Source organism: Branchiostoma lanceolatum, chromosome 10 (genome assembly GCF_035083965.1).
Source record: "Branchiostoma lanceolatum isolate klBraLanc5 chromosome 10, klBraLanc5.hap2, whole genome shotgun sequence".
Lineage (NCBI taxonomy): Eukaryota > Metazoa > Chordata > Leptocardii > Amphioxiformes > Branchiostomatidae > Branchiostoma > Branchiostoma lanceolatum.
In genome coordinates this window covers 15,397,392-15,417,985 of record NC_089731.1, presented here as the reverse complement: position 1 = coordinate 15,417,985, position 20,594 = coordinate 15,397,392, and the positions used below count along the sequence as shown (strand labels likewise).

At 41.1% G+C, this 20,594-nt stretch overlaps 1 protein-coding gene across 1 annotated transcript; it reads right to left on the bottom strand.

Annotated features, from left to right (window-relative positions):
• Positions 1–48: 48 nt before the first annotated feature.
• Positions 49–20,120, bottom strand: LOC136443006 (CD209 antigen-like). Its single transcript, XM_066440051.1, has 4 exons — positions 19,887–20,120; positions 19,347–19,421; positions 1,214–1,283; positions 49–503 (listed from the first exon to the last, which is right to left on the bottom strand). The coding sequence occupies exons 1-4, from the start codon at positions 20,043–20,045 to the stop codon at positions 49–51; spliced, it is 759 nt and encodes a 252-aa protein (XP_066296148.1). The 5' UTR covers positions 20,046–20,120.
• Positions 20,121–20,594: the final 474 nt, after the last annotated feature.

Here is a 20,594-nt window from a genome sequence, read left to right as displayed (position 1 = left end):
CAGCAGTGTCTTTTTTGTGATCAGTGCACCTGTACTTGGCATACCTGGCTAGGGGGCAGTTGCACTAACTTCGCACACATAATACTGACTGAGATAGCACTGATCATCATTCCACTTAGTGCCAAATCGTACTGGCCTCCACTCAGCACACTCCTCGGTGCCACTTGAATCATTAGGTTCTCCTGGATACCAGTTGGACCACCCAGAGAGCAGTTTGCCATCATCCCACACCCAGGTGCCCTCCTGTACCTGGTCTGTCATCCCAAAATAGATTTGTGGATAGGAACTGCTGGAGTACTTTGTTAGCAGCTGGCTTGCCATGAAGGTGTTGGTCGCCTCATCCTTCACAAGAGCGAGATGACTGCCGTCAGCCTGACAGGTGGTCCTGGCCTGACTGTACGTCTTCGTGTCAGTAGAGAACTTGAAGCACCTGTCCTGGAACTGTACGTAACCACTGGGACAGGTTAGCCTCTCGTCAGTCTCAGGGCAGGTTTCACTACAGGCTGCAGAATGGAACAAGAGTTCGGAGACCTTGTATCTCCATGAAATGTTCTGATTATGAATGACTTACACATTTACAAAATCTATATGCTTGGTCATGTACACCTTTAAATAACTTACACAGGTAACAATGTTGACAGTCCAGTCATTTACCAAGAATTCTGGCACTTTTGCATTAATTATCCAAATTAGTAACTTATTTGCATAATCTGTTGATGTTCCACCTGCCATTGAATTGGTATGCATTTCAAGTCCTATAATGGAAAAAACACTGCAAATAAAGTTTTTCCTCATTAATTATGCAAAGTAAGTCATAATTTGCATAATTTGCACTTCATTATGTACACCTCTGTCTAAGCTACCTGCATACTAAATATGGAAATCCGTCGCTACCTGACACCAAAAAATCAAGACCATAGCACGTTCAGGTCAAGAGATACAAAATAAAAGGAACTTCTGGAAATCAAATACTAGGGCATTAAATCTACCTTGACCATTGTCTTCCCAACACCTACCCACATACCAAATATCATCACAATCCATCCAGAGGTCCTTGAGTTATGCCGACTACAAAAATCCGGGAACACAAACACGCACACACAAACACACCCAAAACAATATCTCCATTTTTTTTATGAGTCAACAGAGCATGCCGCACATCTAGTTCATGAATTGACAGTACTGAAGACAATGGATAACATGAAATAATCACCTTGTTTCAGGAGTGAGAGCTCTGTTGTCAGGTTCTTGACTTGCTCTTGCAACTCAGCAATGAGAATGTCCTAGAATGGATATAACAGATATGGTAAAACATATACTGTAAATCTTTAATAGAACAGTGGTGACCTCTCCACCGCGAAATCTTCACACCACAAACATGCATTTCCCTAGTATGACTTCTGCAGAATTAGGTTTCAACCACGAATTCAAAACACCACAAAAACCTAATTTTTCCTCCTACTGTGAAATAAAAGCGTCGCGAATGTAAATGTATTTACAGTAGTTTTAATCCTCCCAGTTTCAAAGCTGTACATGTAGGCATGAGTTACATCAGATGCAATAAGCCCATTCATAATTTCGACTACATGCGCAGTGTCAAAGGTAAAGGCCCCTGAGACGTAAACAAAACCAGTCGGGACGTTGTTATGCAAATCTAGACAATGTCGAGACGAGAACTGTTTACAAGCCGGGGGCCTTCACCTTTGACAGTCAGACTGCACATGCGTAGTCAGAATTACGTTAATGGGCTTATCAACATGGAGCGTGTCATGTTTTGTCAACTACAAAAGATCACACCAGTTTTCTACCAAAACAAAATCCTTGACTGCACCTGTTTAGTCCCGTTTCTCTGATTGGAGTCCTGTCTTTCCTGCAACTGATTCAGGTGGTCTCTGAGTTGGTCCACCTGCCAGGTCAAGCAAGGGCCATGTCATGATTACGCTGATGGTATACTTGACAAAAACACAAAGAAAGGATGGGCCAGTGTAATGGCAGGGGTTAAACTCTCTTGAGTCATTCTCAACCTGCCCCTGACGATTAAGTGATTGGAAAGACTGCAAACTTTCATACACACTTAAACAAAGCTGGTGATGACAGCACAAAATGAAGAAATACGACGGTGTGTTTGAATTTTTTTTTGCTTATTTCAGGCTAGATGGCCCATATTGACAAACACATAACGTGTTACACGTAGGAAAACACAGCTAAAAATATTGCTAATATTGCTTAACATTTACAGTTGGTTGTATACCTAAAGAAAGAATAGTACCATCAGGCCGCCACGGCACAGAGAGCCCCCTTACTGAGGACGGACTAGTCGACAGTAGTGTCGCCAAAAAGGACTGGAAGGGAAGGCCTCCGAATGATAACGGCTTAATGATATCATTCCCAGACCCTAACAGTCGAGAAGCAAACGAGTACATCCATTTCCGGCGCTTGGCGAAGCTTCTGACCCACCTGACTTGCTTCTGACTGGTCACTCTGCTCCTGCTTGTCCAGATAGTTGTGAACGTGAACTACAGGGCTGCACAGAAACCGGTCCTCCGTCCTGGGCCAAACCGTTTGCGGCCCAGTCACAACGGTGACAAAAATCACCATTATCAATTTAGCATACATGATATTCTCTTTAAGAGCTCTTTTGAGATCAAGGTGTGACTGTTCCCAACTGAAGCACTGTTTGCACCACTGTGCCACAAGGAAATGACACCTGATATCCTTGTTGTTGTTGTCACCTGGAGACCCCAGGTATGCCTAATGCAAGACCCCTTGCAAGGATGCCTCAGGCATGTCACGTGTACTCCCAACATTGAACTTACACCCAACCATCTGTATTACACAACATGCCATTGTTCTGTTATCTCCATGAAAAATGAAGATATAGTTGTTGTTTTTGTGTGTGTGTGTGTGTGTGTGTGTGTTTGTGTGTGTTCGTGTGTGTGTGTGTGTGTGTGTGTGTGTGTGTGTGTGTGTGTGTGTGTGTCTTCCCGGATTTTGTGTAGTACTCAAGAACCTTTGGATGGATTATGATGATATTTGGTGTGTTGGTAGGTGGTGCGAAGACGAAGGTCAAGGTCGATTTGGGGCAACCTGGTATGTGGCATTGGTACTCCAGCAGAAGTTCTGTTTGTGTATATTTTGACCTATAGACGTGCTATGATCTTGATTTTGTGGCAGATAGCTTGTGATGTAAGAAAGAAGTTGTGCATGTCTGGGCACCCTACAGCTAGCAGCTTGTTCTGGAACTGCAGGGGCGTTTTTTGTCTAAATCTTCCAAGGAGAATAACTGAGCAAAGGAACCACTGATTTCCGTGATATTTGGTATACACGTAGCTAAGACAGAGATGTACATAATGAAAAATCAATTATGCAAATTGGGACTTAATTGCATAATTAAAGAGAAAAATCTGTATTTGCAGTGTTTTCCATTATAGGACTCAAATACATGTAACATGTGTAGTTTATGGCAGGTGGAACATTAACAGATACCAATTATGCAAATAAGTTCCTAATTTGCATAATTTATGCAAAACGCCATAACTCATGTAAGTCGTAGATGATTGCAAGCATGCAATGTCAATATTACGACATGTTTAAATTAGTTAAAGCTGTACATGGCCAAGCAGAGATTATGTAAATGTGGAAGCTATTTGCATAATTGGAATAGTTCATGGAGATATAAGGTCTCCGAACTCTTGTATTCCTATTGTATCCAAGTTTTGAGAAATAAAATGACAAGCAATAAGCAATACAATTATTGGTACTTCTTTCTCTAAATGTACTATCCCTAGGCCCTGATAACGTTATTTCAAAATCAAGGAGTGTTCTTGGTCCTTGGGGCATTGTGCGCATGGATGACCTTGTTCATGGCTCTAGCTTGTTCATGGAAGGTGTTTCCTTTCCTGTGGTCGCCTGTCTTACTCCAGGCGTTTCCAAGGGCTAAGAGAATGTTCGCAGTAAGAGAATGGGCAGCGTTGCTTCCATAGATACGTCTGCTCATGTCCAGGGCTTCTTCATTCAGCTGTATGGATTTCCTGTGCTCTCCTAGGTCCCCCCAAGCATTGCCTAAATTTGTTAGCAGCACTGCCATGTTTGGATGTGCCCCGGTCCGTCCATGGATGGTCCTACGCATTTTCAGTGCATGTTCATAGATGTCAATAGTTTTTTCGTGCTCACCCAAGGAACCCCATGCTTTATCAATGTTGTTGAGTATTCCTGCAATGTGTGGATGTGCCGCGTTCATGCCGTGGATGAGTCTATTCAACCGGAGACATCTTTCGAAGTAGTCGATAGCTTTCCTGTGGTCTCCAAGTAGGCTCCAGATTGCACCAAGATTGGTTAGTGATCCTACAATGTCAGGATGAGCCGCATTTTCCCCATACACAATGTGTTGTATCTTCAGTGCTTGATCAAACATGGTCACAGCTTTCCTATTGTCACCAAGGTAAGACCATGCAGTTCCTAGGTTGATGAGAGATGTTGCAATGTGTGGGTGCGCTGCATTCTCTCCAAGCATACGTTTCTGCATCCTCAGTGCTTGTTCATAGAAGCTGATTGCTTTTCTGTGATCCCCCAGACTATCCCAAACTGCCCCAAGGTTGTTGACACATCTCATAATGTTTGGATGTGCCGAGTTGGGACCACAGATGCGCTTTCGCATCTAATTGAATTACTTGAACGAGCCAAATCTGCATTTTTTTCTATTCTAACCAAATTGGTGACTAAAAAATGGGCGTAGAACTCAGATGAATCTGCGTCAATTCACTTTTCTGATCTTGTACCAATTTGAATGTGTACCGGTTCTTTTTATTGTGTGCAAGTTTTCTGAATGTATATATTTTTTATTGTAAGCCTGATTGTATACAAGGTTTCTGATTTGATATCAGATTTCTGATTGTTAAGCAGTTTTCCAATTGTATACAATTTGTCATTATATGCCATTTTTCTGATTTATACTAATTTTCTTATTAGATACCAGTTTTCTGGTTTAATGGCGCCATTGTATTTTGCCAAATACAGATTAAGGGCATTTACAGCAAAGATTAGCTCCCGTCAAACTTTGAAACTTTGCATGATTGTACTGTTATTGCAAATGGCAAAAAAAAGCTTTCCATTGACAGTTGTGTATTTAGAAATATTGAGAACTTGTTATCGTGGTGTCTTTTTTCTAACTTGAGAGACAATAAAAAAATCATCATCATCAAAACTATTTGCACAGGCACCACCAGCCAATGTTTGCCTACCAGTGGGTCAATATGGTCATTACATAATATTCTACTTGTTTAATGCTGCCTTGTTTAGATTTATGTGCAACTCCCTGAAGTGATCATGGTGTTTGTTACACCCCTCTACTGACATGTAATTTCAGACAAATTCATCAAAATGATCTTGATTTATAGGTGCAAAGGCACAGACACAGTTGACAAAGTATAAAAGCCTCTTCTTGGCAATGAAAGTCATCATAGCACTTGCACACAGATTATGTAAATTAGGCCATAACTTGCATGATGATCTTATTATTCTCAACTTAACTTGACTTTCAAATGCCGCAGCAATAAAATCCCCGTAATTCACCACTACGGAATCAAAGTCTTTCTTCTTATCAATAATGCAAATTAGGTCTTGATTTGCACAAGTGATGTCCATCGATATTCTTCTCATATCCAAGCAGCCCTCCTTCCTGGAGGAACAAATCATTGAATGCCCCCATTAAATTGGAGAGCATGTGTTTTATAGAAAAAATGTGTTAAACTTCTCCTAATCAACGTAACAAACCAACAAACAAACGCTGTAATGCAAAAAAAAGGTAAAATCACCCCACGAATGTCAACATGGATGTTATAATGTATTTACGGTTGAACTGAATGAGAGTTTGATAGAAGTTCTTGCATGACTTTATCATAGCACGCGGCATGTTGCACCTAACACTGTGCTGTCTTCACGAGTTGATTGGTGAATTCACGACTGATATCATGTTCTCTCTCTCTCCGAATCCATGTATTATTGTATCAATATCGAGGCTGGGATTGCAATTTTTAATATCAATTTTGGAACTGCTAGCATTATACATTCGGTGCAGGGAGGGCCTGTAATGTCTTTAAAAATCAGGGTTCATCGACTGCATTAACCCATCTAGACCGGGCTTTTTTTGAGACTTCTTGGACGGGGGGGGGGGGCTCTTTCGACCCCCCCTTCATAACTTCCGAACGGTATGCTCTATCATCACCAAATTTGCAGGGAGTGATGTTCACGTGAAGTTTCATAATTTCTGTAATTTTGGTGACGTTATGACGTAATCTGGCGTTATTATGACGATGTGATTTTATTGGCTAAATAGGAAATTCCCATAATATCTAAAAGTATTAGACAAAATAGTGCGTATTATTGATTTAAAGGTATGCCAAGACATTTGACGTCAATGGTGACTAAGTTGACGTCAAATTGACGTCGATGAATGACGTCATGTGTTGTTAGCGACCCCCTGGGATCCGCCATCTTGGATTGGCCATTTTGAATTTTTTTTAAATACATTTTTTCCATGTATGACCCCAAATAACAATCAAAATAGACTAAAAACATTAATCTAAATGTTTTTGGTTAAGAAAATTCCAGGTTGTGACGAATTTAAAGGCAAAAAAGCCTGTTTAAACTAAAAATGATGATCTTGTCCACCATATTGGATTTTGAGCGATGACGTCATCAAATTAGCATAATTTATGAATATTAAATCATGACAGTTACATTAAATCACATATGATGTTATACATGTAGGAAACTAGTGTAATTGAGCAATAAAACATTGGAAACAACTATGTTTAAATCGAAATTAGTGAAATTTGCATAAAATGCCTCTTCAGAAACCCGTTGCCATGGCAACACGAAAAATGATAAACTTATACTTTTATCATAATATTGTTGCCAACTAAATTTTAGGAAAAGTCACCAAGTTTGGTTGTCCTACCATACGTCGTTTGGCAGTTATACGATGTCAAAGTTGGCGCGGGCACTTTTACCCCCCCCCCCCCCCGGTCTAGATAGGGACTTAAACACGTAAATACTTTTTCATGTTTCTCCCTCCTAGCCCAGATTAACTCCTTTTCCATTCGCTCCACCTAATACCACGTCATCCCTCCAAATAAGGGCAAAAAATGGCCTCTCTTAGACTGATTAAGAGCTTATATCGATAAAAACCAAGCAAAATCATATATAGTTGGCCAAAATGAATATAGAAATTGATTTTCCTTAAATTTTGTGTGGTGGTTGGAAAATGTTTGGTCTGTGGTCACTGGTCAGCGGTTGCCATGACAACGGCCATTTTTTAACGACGGATTTCACTTTGTGAAGGCAATTAGTCGCGTTCAAAATAGACTATCTTTGGACTTCTGTAACTCCTGCGATGTACATGTAAGAGATATTCTATCAATTCTCACAAGTCTTGTATCTCATGTTCTCGTATATACAATGGTAGAAAGTTATGCTCACAATCTTGTTGAACAGAGGTAGAGCAGAGGTTTAAAGACGACTTATTTTATTAGATCTCCGAAGTTTTAAAAATATATTTGGGGGGCATTTTCAGCAATCAATAGCAAATCAATTTGATCGACATATATAGTTTCAACCCATGTATATGTCACAGTGCAGATTGGAATCCTACCACAACTGTACTGAAGTGGGATCTGAATATTGGAAATTCTGGTCTGTCCTAGGAGGATACAAGATTACTATCAGTTGCGATTCGAACAGGTAAAATATCATCAGACGCTGAACAAAAAACGAAAAGTGTTCTTCTCCTATGGGTGCATCTTTACATTTATACAGTGAAGCTTATGGATTTCCAAATATAGTAGATAAATAGAATAATTTTAAAGGTTGTTTTCGAGACCTTTCGTTCAATATGTAAGAAATAAACAAAGAAAACGATTACGTGTTGATATGATTTGTCTCGCCTAAACAACATACGATGTTTGCCACCCACTCAATATGATTTTCTTTCATCTTTGGTTTCTAATTTCTTGGGTAAGGCTGTTTTTCACAGTCTGTTTCGGACCCAGCCTGCTGTAGGGCGTGTATTTTTCGCTGTGCAGAAACCTGACAAGTCGCACCATGCCGGGAGGGCAACAGCAGTCCCAGACTGGTGACACAGGTAAACATGGTTCTGAATATATTTTCCTTCTATTACTGGATGTGTCAGGGGCTTGTTTGTCAAAATCCATGTAATATTAAACGTAAGATTGAAGATTACTTAGCATCTTGCTTGGTGTTTTCCTTTTATTTTTTCCAAGTAGCTTCGAGCCGGGCATGAAGCTTAGAAGACCCATTTGTTGTGACGATGTTTTGTATATCCCCGTGGGACGCAAGTGGTAAGTGATCCCGCCAAACGGATCAAGTGCAAACCCCGCTTGGGACACGGTGCTATGAGGGGTTTGCACACACCATTTCGGATTGTGAAGTGAATCCCCATATTTGTGGGGCATTATGCGTTAAGTTAGTCTTCGATTGTCAAACCTCTGCACGTAAAAAAACGACATACTTGCGGTGAAGAGTTGGTGTGCAAGGCTGAAAACATGACCAATTCGAACCCAGCATCGCAGCTCGAGAAGAAACGTATCTTTGAATAACGAAAAAGGAAACATTGTAATATCATGCAATTTCAGAAGAACTTTATTGCGCGACCATTGTGGCAGGTACAAAGTATGGCAACAGTAAACATAAAACAAGACATAAGTATGGAATAAAACTATTCACTACAACAAAATGACTATCTTATGTTTTACATGATTCAAGTTTGGCTAATTTTGAGTATCATTATTTTTCTAATAACAAAACAATCTTTTATATATTTGCCTATTTGAACACAGTATGAGCTGTTGCATTCAAATATATAGTCAAATCTATATGTGTCATTGAGTGTCTTGAAATCTGAAGTACTTGAATTGAGAAAGGTGAATAACTCATCTCGTAGGGCATCATATCTAAAGCATCCCATAATAAAGTGAAACTCATCTACAATTCGATTTGGGCAGATTGGGCAAAACCTTTGGTCGGACAAACACGATGATGAAGCACTGTTTTCTCCTCATCAAGCTTAAAAATTGTATATAACGAACCTCGATGCAAGTTTTCCAACTGGTCGCCATGTTTACTGCGACGCCATCATCAGTCATCATTGGTTTGCTATGAGGCAAAAAAACTCGAGTTTATGGCGCGATGTACAATAACAGGAGAAACGTGACAATTTGCCGCAAACGCGTGTTTGTAATTTGATGAAATAGTACTATCATGGTGAAATAATATATATGTATTCGTAACGAAATGTTGTACTTTGGTTTCATAAAATCTTTTAGACACTGCTGTACTCCTAAAGCCGGCGTCACAATTCATGCGAGCATCGGCCGATTTTGTAGATCGCCGGAAGCTCGCCGAATTTCACAATCGCCCGAGCTTCGACCGTATTTTTCGCTGAAAACCTGCCCCGTCACAAATTGAAGGGAGCTCGGGCGACGTCCGTCAAACACTAATAATCATAAATGCCTCATGAGACGGTACCATCTCTTGGACACGGACGAAGTCAGAATCAACTGACCTGGTAACAAGCTCATATTTGGACCAACTTTACTTTCTGAGTTGTGGCAAATCTGTAGGGCATGAGTGAAGTGGACGGCCACACTGAAAATGATACTATAGACAGGAATTTTGTTATAGACCAATCCAAATACAAGCTCAGGAGCCACAAAGTCAATAGATCAGTCGTTCAACCCCGATCCAAACATTTTCACCAAACGGAAATCGACCGAAGCTCGGGCGAACGCCGTCCGAGCTTCGGCCGACCGTTGGTAAGTCTATCGACGCCCTGCCGACGCCTGGGCGTGCCTCGGCCGACAAACATAGATCTATAATGACTCAGTACTAGTAGTCGTTTTGTGGAGGAAAAACTCAGGAAGTCAAGTCAAGCCTCAGATTTCAAGCCCCAGTTCATTGATATATAAATTGAAACATCCAAAACAATAACAAAAACGAAACAGTTATTGTTTTCGGTGTCCAAATCTCATTGATGGTAAATTTTTTTCAATGAAAATTTAACCTTGCAATTGAATTGTCTTTCATTAGAAAGGTTTGGCAGCATTCTTTGACAAGATGATATAAGTATTAGTTAATATTACAGTATCATCTATCATCTTATGTCATAAACTAAACTGTCGTTACCTTTTATATATAAACAAGAAGGAGTTCGGCCGGAGCCCGTCGAAGCGCCCATCGATACCAGTACAACGCTCGCCCGAAGCACGCCTTATTTTTCATGAGTCGGCCGGAACACTGACGACGGTCGTCCGATTATTGTACAAAGCCCGTGCGAGGCTCGCACGAGGCCGAAGAGCTCGGGCGACCTCCGGCCGACCAAAAATCGGGTCTAAAATCGTCGGATGCCCGCCCGAATATTGGCCGAGCGCTGGGCGTTGCTCGGGCGAGCTACGGGCAAACTGTTGACGAGCTGTGCGAGTTCAAAAATCGTCGCCGAGGCCTCGCTGAATTTAAGCGCAGCTTCCAGTGACCCGCGAACGTCGGCCGAGCTCCGAAAAATCGCCCGAAGCTCGCAGAATCGCCAGGACGTCGGTCGTACTTCGGCCGAAAATCGCCATTTGGAGCTCGCCGACAAGTCGGCCGAGCGAAATTCTTGATTTGTGACGGGGGCTTAAAGCCGGCGTCACAATTCATGCGAGCGTCGGCCGACTTTGTAGATCGCCCGAAGCTCGCCGAATTTCAAAATCGCCCGAGCGTCGACCGTATTTTCCAATGAAAGTCTCGGGTGACGTCCGTCGAACACTAAAAACTAAAAATCCCCCATGAGATTGTACCATCTCTTGGACATGGACGAAGTCAGTATCAACTAACCTGGAAAAAAGGCTAATATTTGGATCAACTTCTATTTCTAAAAATCGCCCGAAGCCCGCGTAATCGACAGGACGTCGGCCGTACTTCGGCCGAAAATGCACATTTGAAGCTCGCCAAGACGTCGGCCGAGCTGAATTTCTTATTTGTGACGGGGGCTTAAGTGCATGCGTCAGCGCCATTTTGATTTTGTGATTTTCCTCCAGGCACCACACCCATGCAGCAGCCGCAGACCGATTGGCGGTCCATTGCGGACGCCGCTGCGAACATACCCAACGCTTTGTACCTCTCCAGAGCTGGTAAGATGTAATATTCAAACACTTAATATGATTACAAGACTAGGGCATTCCTGCGATAGTAGTATAATTGAGCTGTCTTGTTAAGGAAAAGGCTGAAACTCTACTGCAAACGAACAAAAATGATGTCGAAGGCAATCCATCGACGCCATCTAAAATCAAAACCTTTCTTTTGTCAATTTTTGCGTCTCAAGAAGGGTTATATTCATCTCTGTGAATAATTTCATCAGGTTGGATAATAACTGAATAGCAAGATTCTTTTGATGGTGCGATCTAAAAAGGTGTCAATTTAGCACAAACAACGATTTAAATTTTGTAATTTTCCTCCAGGCACCACACCCATGCAGCAGCCGCAGACTGATTGGCAGGCACGTGCCGACGCCGCTGCGAACATACTCAACCCTTTGTATGGCTCCAGTGGAGGTAAAGCTTTGCACATTTTTACGATCGCAAGATGAGAGCATCCCAGCAATAGTCAAGTCGGTATCGTACAGAATTAAGACGTCTTCTGTCTTTATTGTGAAATAATATACATGCGTTTGTAACGAAATGTTGTACTTTGGTTTCATGAATTCTTTCAGAGACTGTTGTGCCTCTAAATGCATGCCGTCGGCGCCATTTTAATTTTGTGATTTTCCTCCAGGCACCACACCCATGCAGCAGCCGCAGACTGATTGGCGGTCCATTGCGGACGCCGCTGCGAACATACCCAACGCTTTGTACGTCTCCAGAGCTGGTAAAACTTTGAAAATATTTACGATTACAAGATGAAGGCATTCAACTAGTCAAATTATAGAAAAAACTAGAAAAGTTTTAGAAACAACTAGACAGGTTTTAGAAACACAGACTGAAGCTGACTTTAAAACTCAATTCACTTTGTATTAAATTTTACAGTAAACACAACTAACTTATCTGACCGTACGGGGTCCGTTTGGACCCAAGGCATGTTTTAACGTGTGCCATTTCAATAGTTTTCGTCGGAGAAAAAAAATCATTTCACGAGTTTGTTTATGTACATGTCTTACAACTTCTGAGAAATGTTTACGATTGGACGATTTTTGTGGGGGTTATATATAAAATGTGTGTGTTTTCCACTGGGGTCCAAACTGACCCCAGATGATTTCGCATTGTTTATTACGTAATTGGAAAGAAGTTCCTGTCAAATATAACAGAAATTTGTTATTATTGAATGAATGAATGAATGAATGAATGAATGAATGAATGAATGAATGAATGAATGAAAGACCTTTATTGTCCATTCATGCCCCGGGGGGCTAGGCACAGGTCGTCTAACTTAACACATGGACAAGGTATGATTATGTGGCAGATTATGACATAATTAGATAAAATATACATCATTTTCACATAAATTCTAATGTTCCTTATTCTATAACATTCTTTTGCTATCGGGATGCATTGGGAGAGATGTTATTGTTGTAAAATGATATTGTACTGAAACTGTTTAAAAATGAGGGGAATATTGTAGATTTTTAAAGGAAAATGCGGATTCTCCTCATTTTCTGCATAAATTATGATAATGAGCATTAATTATTGACACAAGAACTTGTCAAAATATTTTCCATAGATTATCAAAGCGTAAAATGATTACAAAAAGATCCACCAGAAATAAGTTTAGGGGGCAAAGCAAAATGGAGTCCGCTTGGACCCCATACGGTCAGATTCGTCGCAAAAATGTGTCGGTCAGATGAGGGTCAAACTGCACTTGAACTCTATCGTCATTGAGACAAACTCTAAAGTTGCACATGGACGCACAACAATACTTTGCCTGAGCGGCCACTGAGCAGACTTTGGAGCTTGCACTCATTGACAAACTAGCTTCTACCATCATTCAGCCTTCACCCTTATTTAATGGCTCCTCAGCCAGCTTTTGAAAACGATAATTTCTTGCTTTCAATGTTCTTGTTTTCTAACAGACCGCACGTATCCGGATGGAGCAAGCGGCCACCGCGCTCTCTGTAGCTTCATCCGCTCCCACCGCAGCTGCATGGTCGCCGGGATCGCCGTGCTGATAAGTCTGGTTGGTGTGGGCCTCGCTCCTCTGACGTTCATCAATAAAGAGGTAACCAGTTCTTCGTTTTTCCTGCCACTGTTTCTATTGTATTTTTAAGGGACTAAAATAAAGGACTGCTGGTTTTCTTTTTCTCTTACGTTTAGTATTCTGACGTACGGATAAAATGTCACATGCAAATCTATGTTAAACTAGACTGGCCGTCATTTGCTTTAAGAGCAAATTCAGGATGTTTCGCCCATACTCCCCATGCAAGAAGTGGGCTGTCCCAAAATAACTCCTGGGCAAATCCAAGTTTCTGCCTAATTTATGCAAATGAGGTCCTTATGAGCATAAGTTATGTCCAGGTGCTTTCACCTTTCCTACATGTACCTACATGTTCAAGATGACATCCGCAGATTTTACAGTAAGGGGAATACAACATCATGCATAAATTATGCAAGTGAGGTCCTCATTAGCATATGTCATGGCCAGGCGTGTGCACCTTTCCTAAAGGTACCTACATCTCAAATATGACATCTGCAGCTTGTACGGTACGGGAAATACAAGTTTCTGCATAAATTATGCAAATCAGGTCCTCAGTAGCTTAATTTTTGGCCAGGTGCATTCACCTTTTCTAATGGTACCTACATCTTAAAGATGACATCCGCAACTGTCACGGTAAGGGAAATACAAGTCTATGCATGAATTATGCAAATGAGGTCCTCATTAGCATAATTCATGGCCAGGTGTGATCACCTTTGCTAACGGTACGTACATCTCAAATCTGACATCTGCAGCTTTTCCGGTAAGGGAATTACAAGTTTACGCATAAATCATGCAAATGAGGTCCTCATTAGCATAATTTATGGCCAGGTGTGTTCGCCTTTCCTAAAGGTACCTACATCTCAAAGATGACATCCGCAGCTTTTACGGTAAGGGACATACAACTTTATGCATACATTATGCAAATTAGGTCCTTATTAGTATAATTAATTGTCAGGTGTATTCACCTTTCCTATAGGTACCTACATCTCAAATATAACATCCGTACCATGTAACATGAGGTACATATAACTTTCTGTAATACCATTAGTAGAGGTACCCCCTGACATCTGCTTGGTTTTAACTCCCAGGCAGGGGAAGTGTAGGAGGGCTTATGTTACAAGATGACCTAGTTGTGAAAAAATAACCAAAAATTCCATCAAAAAATTGCAAAAGAAATGATTTTGAAGTAGTGTATACCAAAAAAAATAATGGGGTCCTTTGGGTAAATATCCAATGCACAACTAAACCAAATTTCAGGTCCTTAGGTTTCAACACCACGGCACTGGAGGCCATAATGTGCGACTTTTGTCGGAAAATGACCAAAAAACCTCGATAAAATCATTTTAAAAACTTATATCAAAAAAATTCAAAAAGGGTCTAGGGGTATACACGTACTCTACCTCCATACCAAATTTCAGCTAATTTGGTCGCCGGACGACCGAGAAGAAGCGATTTGAAGATTTGACAGGAGAAGGAGGAGGAGGAGGAGGAGGAGGAGGAGGAGAAGGAGAAGAAACGTGACAAAAACAATATGTTTCCTTGGCGAAACATAACAAAAGTGAATCTGAATCTAAATCTGATGTACATTTCTAGGAAATATTTGAAATGTCCGCCACTGTTGACGCCTTGAAGTGGGACCGAGACGATATGTACGCCACTGTTGACGCCATGAAGCGCGACAAAGACGACATGCGCCAACTGTCCACCATGGTTGACGCCTTGAAGCGCGACCAAGACAACATGTCCACCACTGTTGCCGCCTTGAAGCGCGACCAAGACGACATGTCCACCGCTGTTGACGCCTTGAAGCGTGACCAAGACGACATGTCCACCGCTGTTGACGCCTTGAAGCGTGACCAAGACGACATGTCCACCACTGTTGACGCCTTGAAGCGTGACCAAGACGACATGTCCACCACTGTTGAGGCCTTGAAGCGCGACCTGGACAAGGAACGAAGCCGAACCGCCGCCATGGAGCAGCGTCTACACGACAGTAAGATGGCATGCAAGTTGGTTTTCGGTTGCTTATATATACGTACTGTTCTCGATTGTGTTTTGGGCAATCTTATCAGTACAAAAACAGGAATATTTGTGGCACTGACTATCATTATTCCATTACATCATATTATTTACCTTATAATCAATAATTTCAATGGCTGCAGGACGATTTGCATTGATATATACAATGAATATCGCGGCATTGGTTATGATATCATTACTTTTCTCATTAACAATGTACTACTAGTACTTTAAATGTGAACATATACATGGTGTCAAGTTTTTACATAGTATTTTACTGTCTTGTATTAGTAATCAGCTATGCTGATATACAAAAAACTACACAACCTGACGAAGAAGGTATAATGATTGGTCATCGGTGGATTTCTGGAACGTGTTCAATATCACTAATGTCTGTCGCTATTTCCAGCATCTTGTCCCGATCGTTACACAACGTGGCGCGGAACCTGCTACAGGGCCTTCGACACATGGAAAACCTTCAGCGATGCGGCCGCGGCCTGTCGTGAAGACGGCGGCACCCTCGCCATGCCCCGAGACGACGTGACCAACGCCTTCCTGACCTCCTTGTACAAGTCCGTGAACGACAACGCGCGCTTCTGGATCGGCTTGCACGATCGGCGCGAAGAAGGAAGCTTTGAGTGGGTGGATGGTTCTGCGCTTGGGACGTACAACTTCTGGGGTCCGGGACAACCGGACAACAATCATGGCAACGAAGATTGTGTTCTTCACTCGCCACTACCATCCTTTGAAGGCAAGTGGGACGACGCACCATGCGACTGGCTGTATCGCTCCATATGCCAGGCTGTCCCAGGTACTTTTTATAGTCCTACCGTTTCCACCACTCTAAGCACCCTAGACCATTACCATATTCACTCACTCACTCACTCACTCATGACCCATGACCTCCGTGGTCAGCCGCAATGATCCGTGCCCATCCTGTTCTGATATTACCATATTGCTCTTGTCATAAACGCGTCATTCAACATCTCACCCCTGCTAATTCTGCTCATTTTCTCCAGGACGTCCATAGGCGACAGGTGGAACTCTCACCACCACTGTACAACAGCTTTCCGACCATCCGCAGTAAAATTAACCAGCAAAACGTGAAAACTGGAATATAGTTCAACGGGTCAAGTCAATACGTTGTTTTTGTTTATATTCTTACCAGTTTGTTGAGTAGGAGAATGGCTTAGAACTCACATGAAGCTTAGAATGGCTTAATACTCTGGTTGTGTGCCAGTTTTCTGATTGTATAGCACGTGTACCAGTTTTCTGAATGTGTACCAGTCTTTTTGAATGTGTAAAGTTTTTTTCGAATGTTTACCTTTTTTGTTGTATACCAGTGATCTGATTGTCTACCAGTTTTCTAGTTGAATATCAAGATCAGATCAGTTTTCTGACTGTATAGCAGTTTTCCAATCGTATACCAGTTTTCTAATTGAATACCAGTTGTTGTTTTTTGTATAGCAAGTTTCTGATTTTATACCCCTTTTCTAAATGAATATTGAATATCATTTTTCTGCTTTAAGGACGTCATTGTGTTAACGTCATATGAGGGCATTATAAAGGCATTTACAGCAAAGATTAGCTCCCGTCAAACTTTGCATGTCTTTGCTGTACTTGCAAATTGCAAAAGTGTCACTCGCGGCTGACTTTTGCTTCCTATAGCCAGTTGTGTGTCTAGAAATATGAAGAACTTGTAACCGTGGCGCCTTCTTTGTAATTTTTGAGACAAACATTAGTTGTGCCCCGGTCCGTCCATGGATGGTCCTACGCATGTGTATGTTCATAGGTGTCAATAGCTTTTTTGTGCTCACCTAAGGAACCCCATGCCATGCTAACTTACATAGGCAACAATGTTGACAGTCCAGTCATTTACCAAGAATTATGGCACTTTTGCATTAATTATCCAAATTAGTACCTTATTTGCATAATTGGCGGCATCTGTTAATGTTCTACCTGCCATTAGATAGGTATGCATTTCAAGTCCTATAATGGAAAACACTGCAAATATAGGGTTTCTTCATTAATTATGCAAATTGAGCCTCAATTTGCATAATCTGCACTTCATTATGTACACCTCTGTCTAAGCTACCTACATACTAAATATGGAAATCCGTCGCTACCTGACACCAAAAAATCAAGACCATAGCACGGCCAGGTCAAGAGATACACAAAAAAAGGAACTTCTGGAAATCAAATACTAGGGGGGCTAAAATCAACCTTGACCTTGTCTCCCCAACACCTACCCACATACCAAATATCATCATAATCCATCCAGAGGTTCTTGAGTTATGCTGTCAACACAAACACGCACACAAACACACAAAAAACAATATCTCCATTTTTGATTGAGTCTACAGATGTCGATGCTCAGTAACTCATGCCGCACATCTAATTCATGAATAGACAGTACTGAAGACAATGGATAACATTAAATAATCACCTTGATTCAGGAGCGAGAGCTCTGTAGTCAGGTTCTTGACTTGCTCTTGCAACTCAGCAATGAGGATGTCCTAGAATGGAGATGACAGATATGGTAGAGTCCATTCCAAATCACCAAGAGGGTCGTCATTGTCATCATTTACAACTGTTTTCAATTCTATGTAATTCTTTGTAGGAGATTTCATAGTTTGGAAATATTCTGAATGTCATTTAGGCTTTATAATTATTTGCCCGGTTGTGTAAAACTTTGGAAATATTAATGATGTGGGATATGATGTTTCTAATAGTTTCTAATTAATGGTAACAGCATTCTACCATTTTCTACCATTTTTTTTCAATAATTTGTAACGTTTTGTAAATGGGTGAGTGGGCTGTGAAGAAAACAATTCACACATCCTTGTGAATTATGCTTGGGCACCGTGCATAGATGGCTTGTCACAAAGGACCTACCAGTGTCCAGCAGTGAAATCTAAAAATATACAGATGCAGACAATGCAGCTGGATTAGCGCCTACTTTTATGCGGGGCAATTACCCAAATTCACTATTTAGAAAATCTTGTAAACATTTCTAAATATTTCGACATTTTATTGAGATTAATTTCCAAATATCTATGTGATTCTTCTAAATGTCTAAATATTTTTGTGCAGTCCCTTTCAAAACCATCAAATTAGATTCCAATAATTTCAAACTTTCACTTTCAATTTTTTTGAAAAATTTAGAATTATTGTGACTTAGATATTCCTTTATCAAAAATAATTCAAACTAATTACAAATATAATTTAACCCCCCCCCCTTGGTGACTTGGAATGGACTCTAATACATATACTGTAAATCTTAGAACAGTAGTGACCTTTCCACCGCAAAATCTTTACACCACAAACATGCATTTGGTTGATATTGTTTGTTTTTTTGCCATTTGTATTCGCCACTGATCAGTCGCTGTTACTTCTTTTTGTTATCTATGTTCTCATGATTCTGTTGATATGGACTTTTCATATTAATTTGTCAACTTTAGTTCTGTTTAATTTCAATATTTAGCTATCTTTGGATGATACTGATTTTGTTATATTTATTTGCCAATGAGGCTGTTATTACTATTATTTTGGATATTACTTATATTTACAAGTAGTCCATTTCTGTTTCCACCTTTACTTATTCTTTTGGATCCGTGGCTTATGTTCATTTTCCTGTACTTTTATTTTCTCTTGTATCATTGTTCTTCTTGTAAAATGCAATTAAAAAACAATAAAACATGCATTCCCCTAGTATGACTTCTGCACAATCAGGTTTCAACCACGAATTTAAAACACCACAAAAACCTAATTTTTCCTCCTACTGTGAAATAAAACCACTTCAAAAGTAAATGTATTTACAGTAGTTTTAATCCAAGAAGTTGGCATGGGTACATCAGAAGCAATAAACATGGAGCATGTCATGTTTTGTCGAGTACAAAAGATCACACCAGTTTTTACCAAAGCTTCTATGTATTATAGTCTTTCGTTTTGTTTACGCCTTCATGTGTGTGTTTGACGTGCTTTGTGAAAGTTTGTATTGGATTTTGAATATTGCTCCTTCGGCTAGTTGGGTAGCCCTTGCTGTTATTTTACAGCCATATAGATAAATCAAACAAAACCCTTGACTGCACCTGTTTAGTCCCGTTTGTCTGAATGGAGTCGATTCTCGCCTGCAGCTGAGTCAGGTGGTCTCTGAGTTGGTCCACCTGCCAGGTCAAGCAAGGGTCAAAGAATTATCATTACACATGTAGTATACTTGGAAAAGAAGGGCCATCCGGCCTGTGTAATTGCAGGGAAAATCTCTAGGGTCATTCTCAATCTGCCCCTGACGGTTTATTCAGTTGTGAAGGCTGCAAACACTCGACTCGTACACTTAAGGATAACTGGCTACAGTAAAGAAAGGAATGCGCTCGCATTTGCAACTCTCGGTGTTCTCCCGAGTAGCTTACGGTGTCTATTTCTTACAGGGTCCCGGGTTGATTTTTATCTCCGAGTTTAAAACATCCGGAAGCCCGCCGTACCCAAAAATAGCCCGGTAGTTCCAGGGCTACGTATGGGGCACCCCCGAAAATGCAGAAAACTACACAGCCAGTAAGCTACATGATGGCGGGGCCCATTTTCCAAGTGTGACTCTAGTATTAGTGTGTTTGAATTGGAAGCTTCCGACCCACCTGACTTTCTTCTGACTGGTCACCCTGCTCCTGCTTGTCCAGATAGTTGTGAACGTGAACTACAGGGCTGCACAGGAACCGGTCCTCCGTCCTGGGCCAAACCGTTTGCTGCCCGGTCACAAGAGTGACAAAGATCACCATCATCACTTTAGCATACATGATATTCTCTTTTAGAGCTCTTTTAAGATCAAGGTGTGACCGTAGGGCGTGACTGTTCCCAACTGAAGTACTGTTTGCACCACTGTGCCACAAGGAAGGAAATGACACCTGATATTCTTGTTGATGTCACCTGGAGACCCAGGTATGCCTAATGCAAGACCCCCTTGCAAGGTTGCCTCAGGCATGTCACGTGTACTCCCAACATTGAACTTACACCCAACCATCTGTATTACACAACATGCCATTGTTCTGTTGTCTCCATGAAAAATGAAGATATAGTTTTGTGTGTGTGTGTGTGAGTGTGAGTGTGTGTGTGTGTGTGTGTGCGTGTGTGTGTGTTTGTGTGTGTTCGTGTGTGTGTGTGTGTGTGTGTGTGTCTTCCCGGATTTTTTTTAGTACTCAAGAACCTTTGGATGGATTATGATGATATTTGGTGTGTTGGTAGGTGGTGCGAAGACGAAGGTCAAGGTCGATTTGGGGCAACCTGGTAAGTAGCATTGGTACTGCAGCAGAAGTTCTGTTTTTGTATATTTTGACCTAGACGTGCTA

What these genes read in the sequence shown, in the direction of transcription:
- LOC136443006 (XM_066440051.1), bottom strand. Translation starts at nt 20,045, where the DNA reads ATGTATGCTAAAGTGATGATGGTGATCTTTGTCACTCTTGTGACCGGG. An exon ending in AGACAAACGGGACTAAACAG is followed by an intron (nt 1,284 to 19,346) that starts GTGCAGTCAAGG and finishes TATCCATTCTAG; the next exon opens with GACATTCTCATTGCTGAGTT. An exon ending in GCTCTCACTCCTGAAACAAG is followed by an intron (nt 504 to 1,213) that starts GTGATTATTTCA and finishes TCCATTCTGCAG; the next exon opens with CCTGTAGTGAAACCTGCCCT.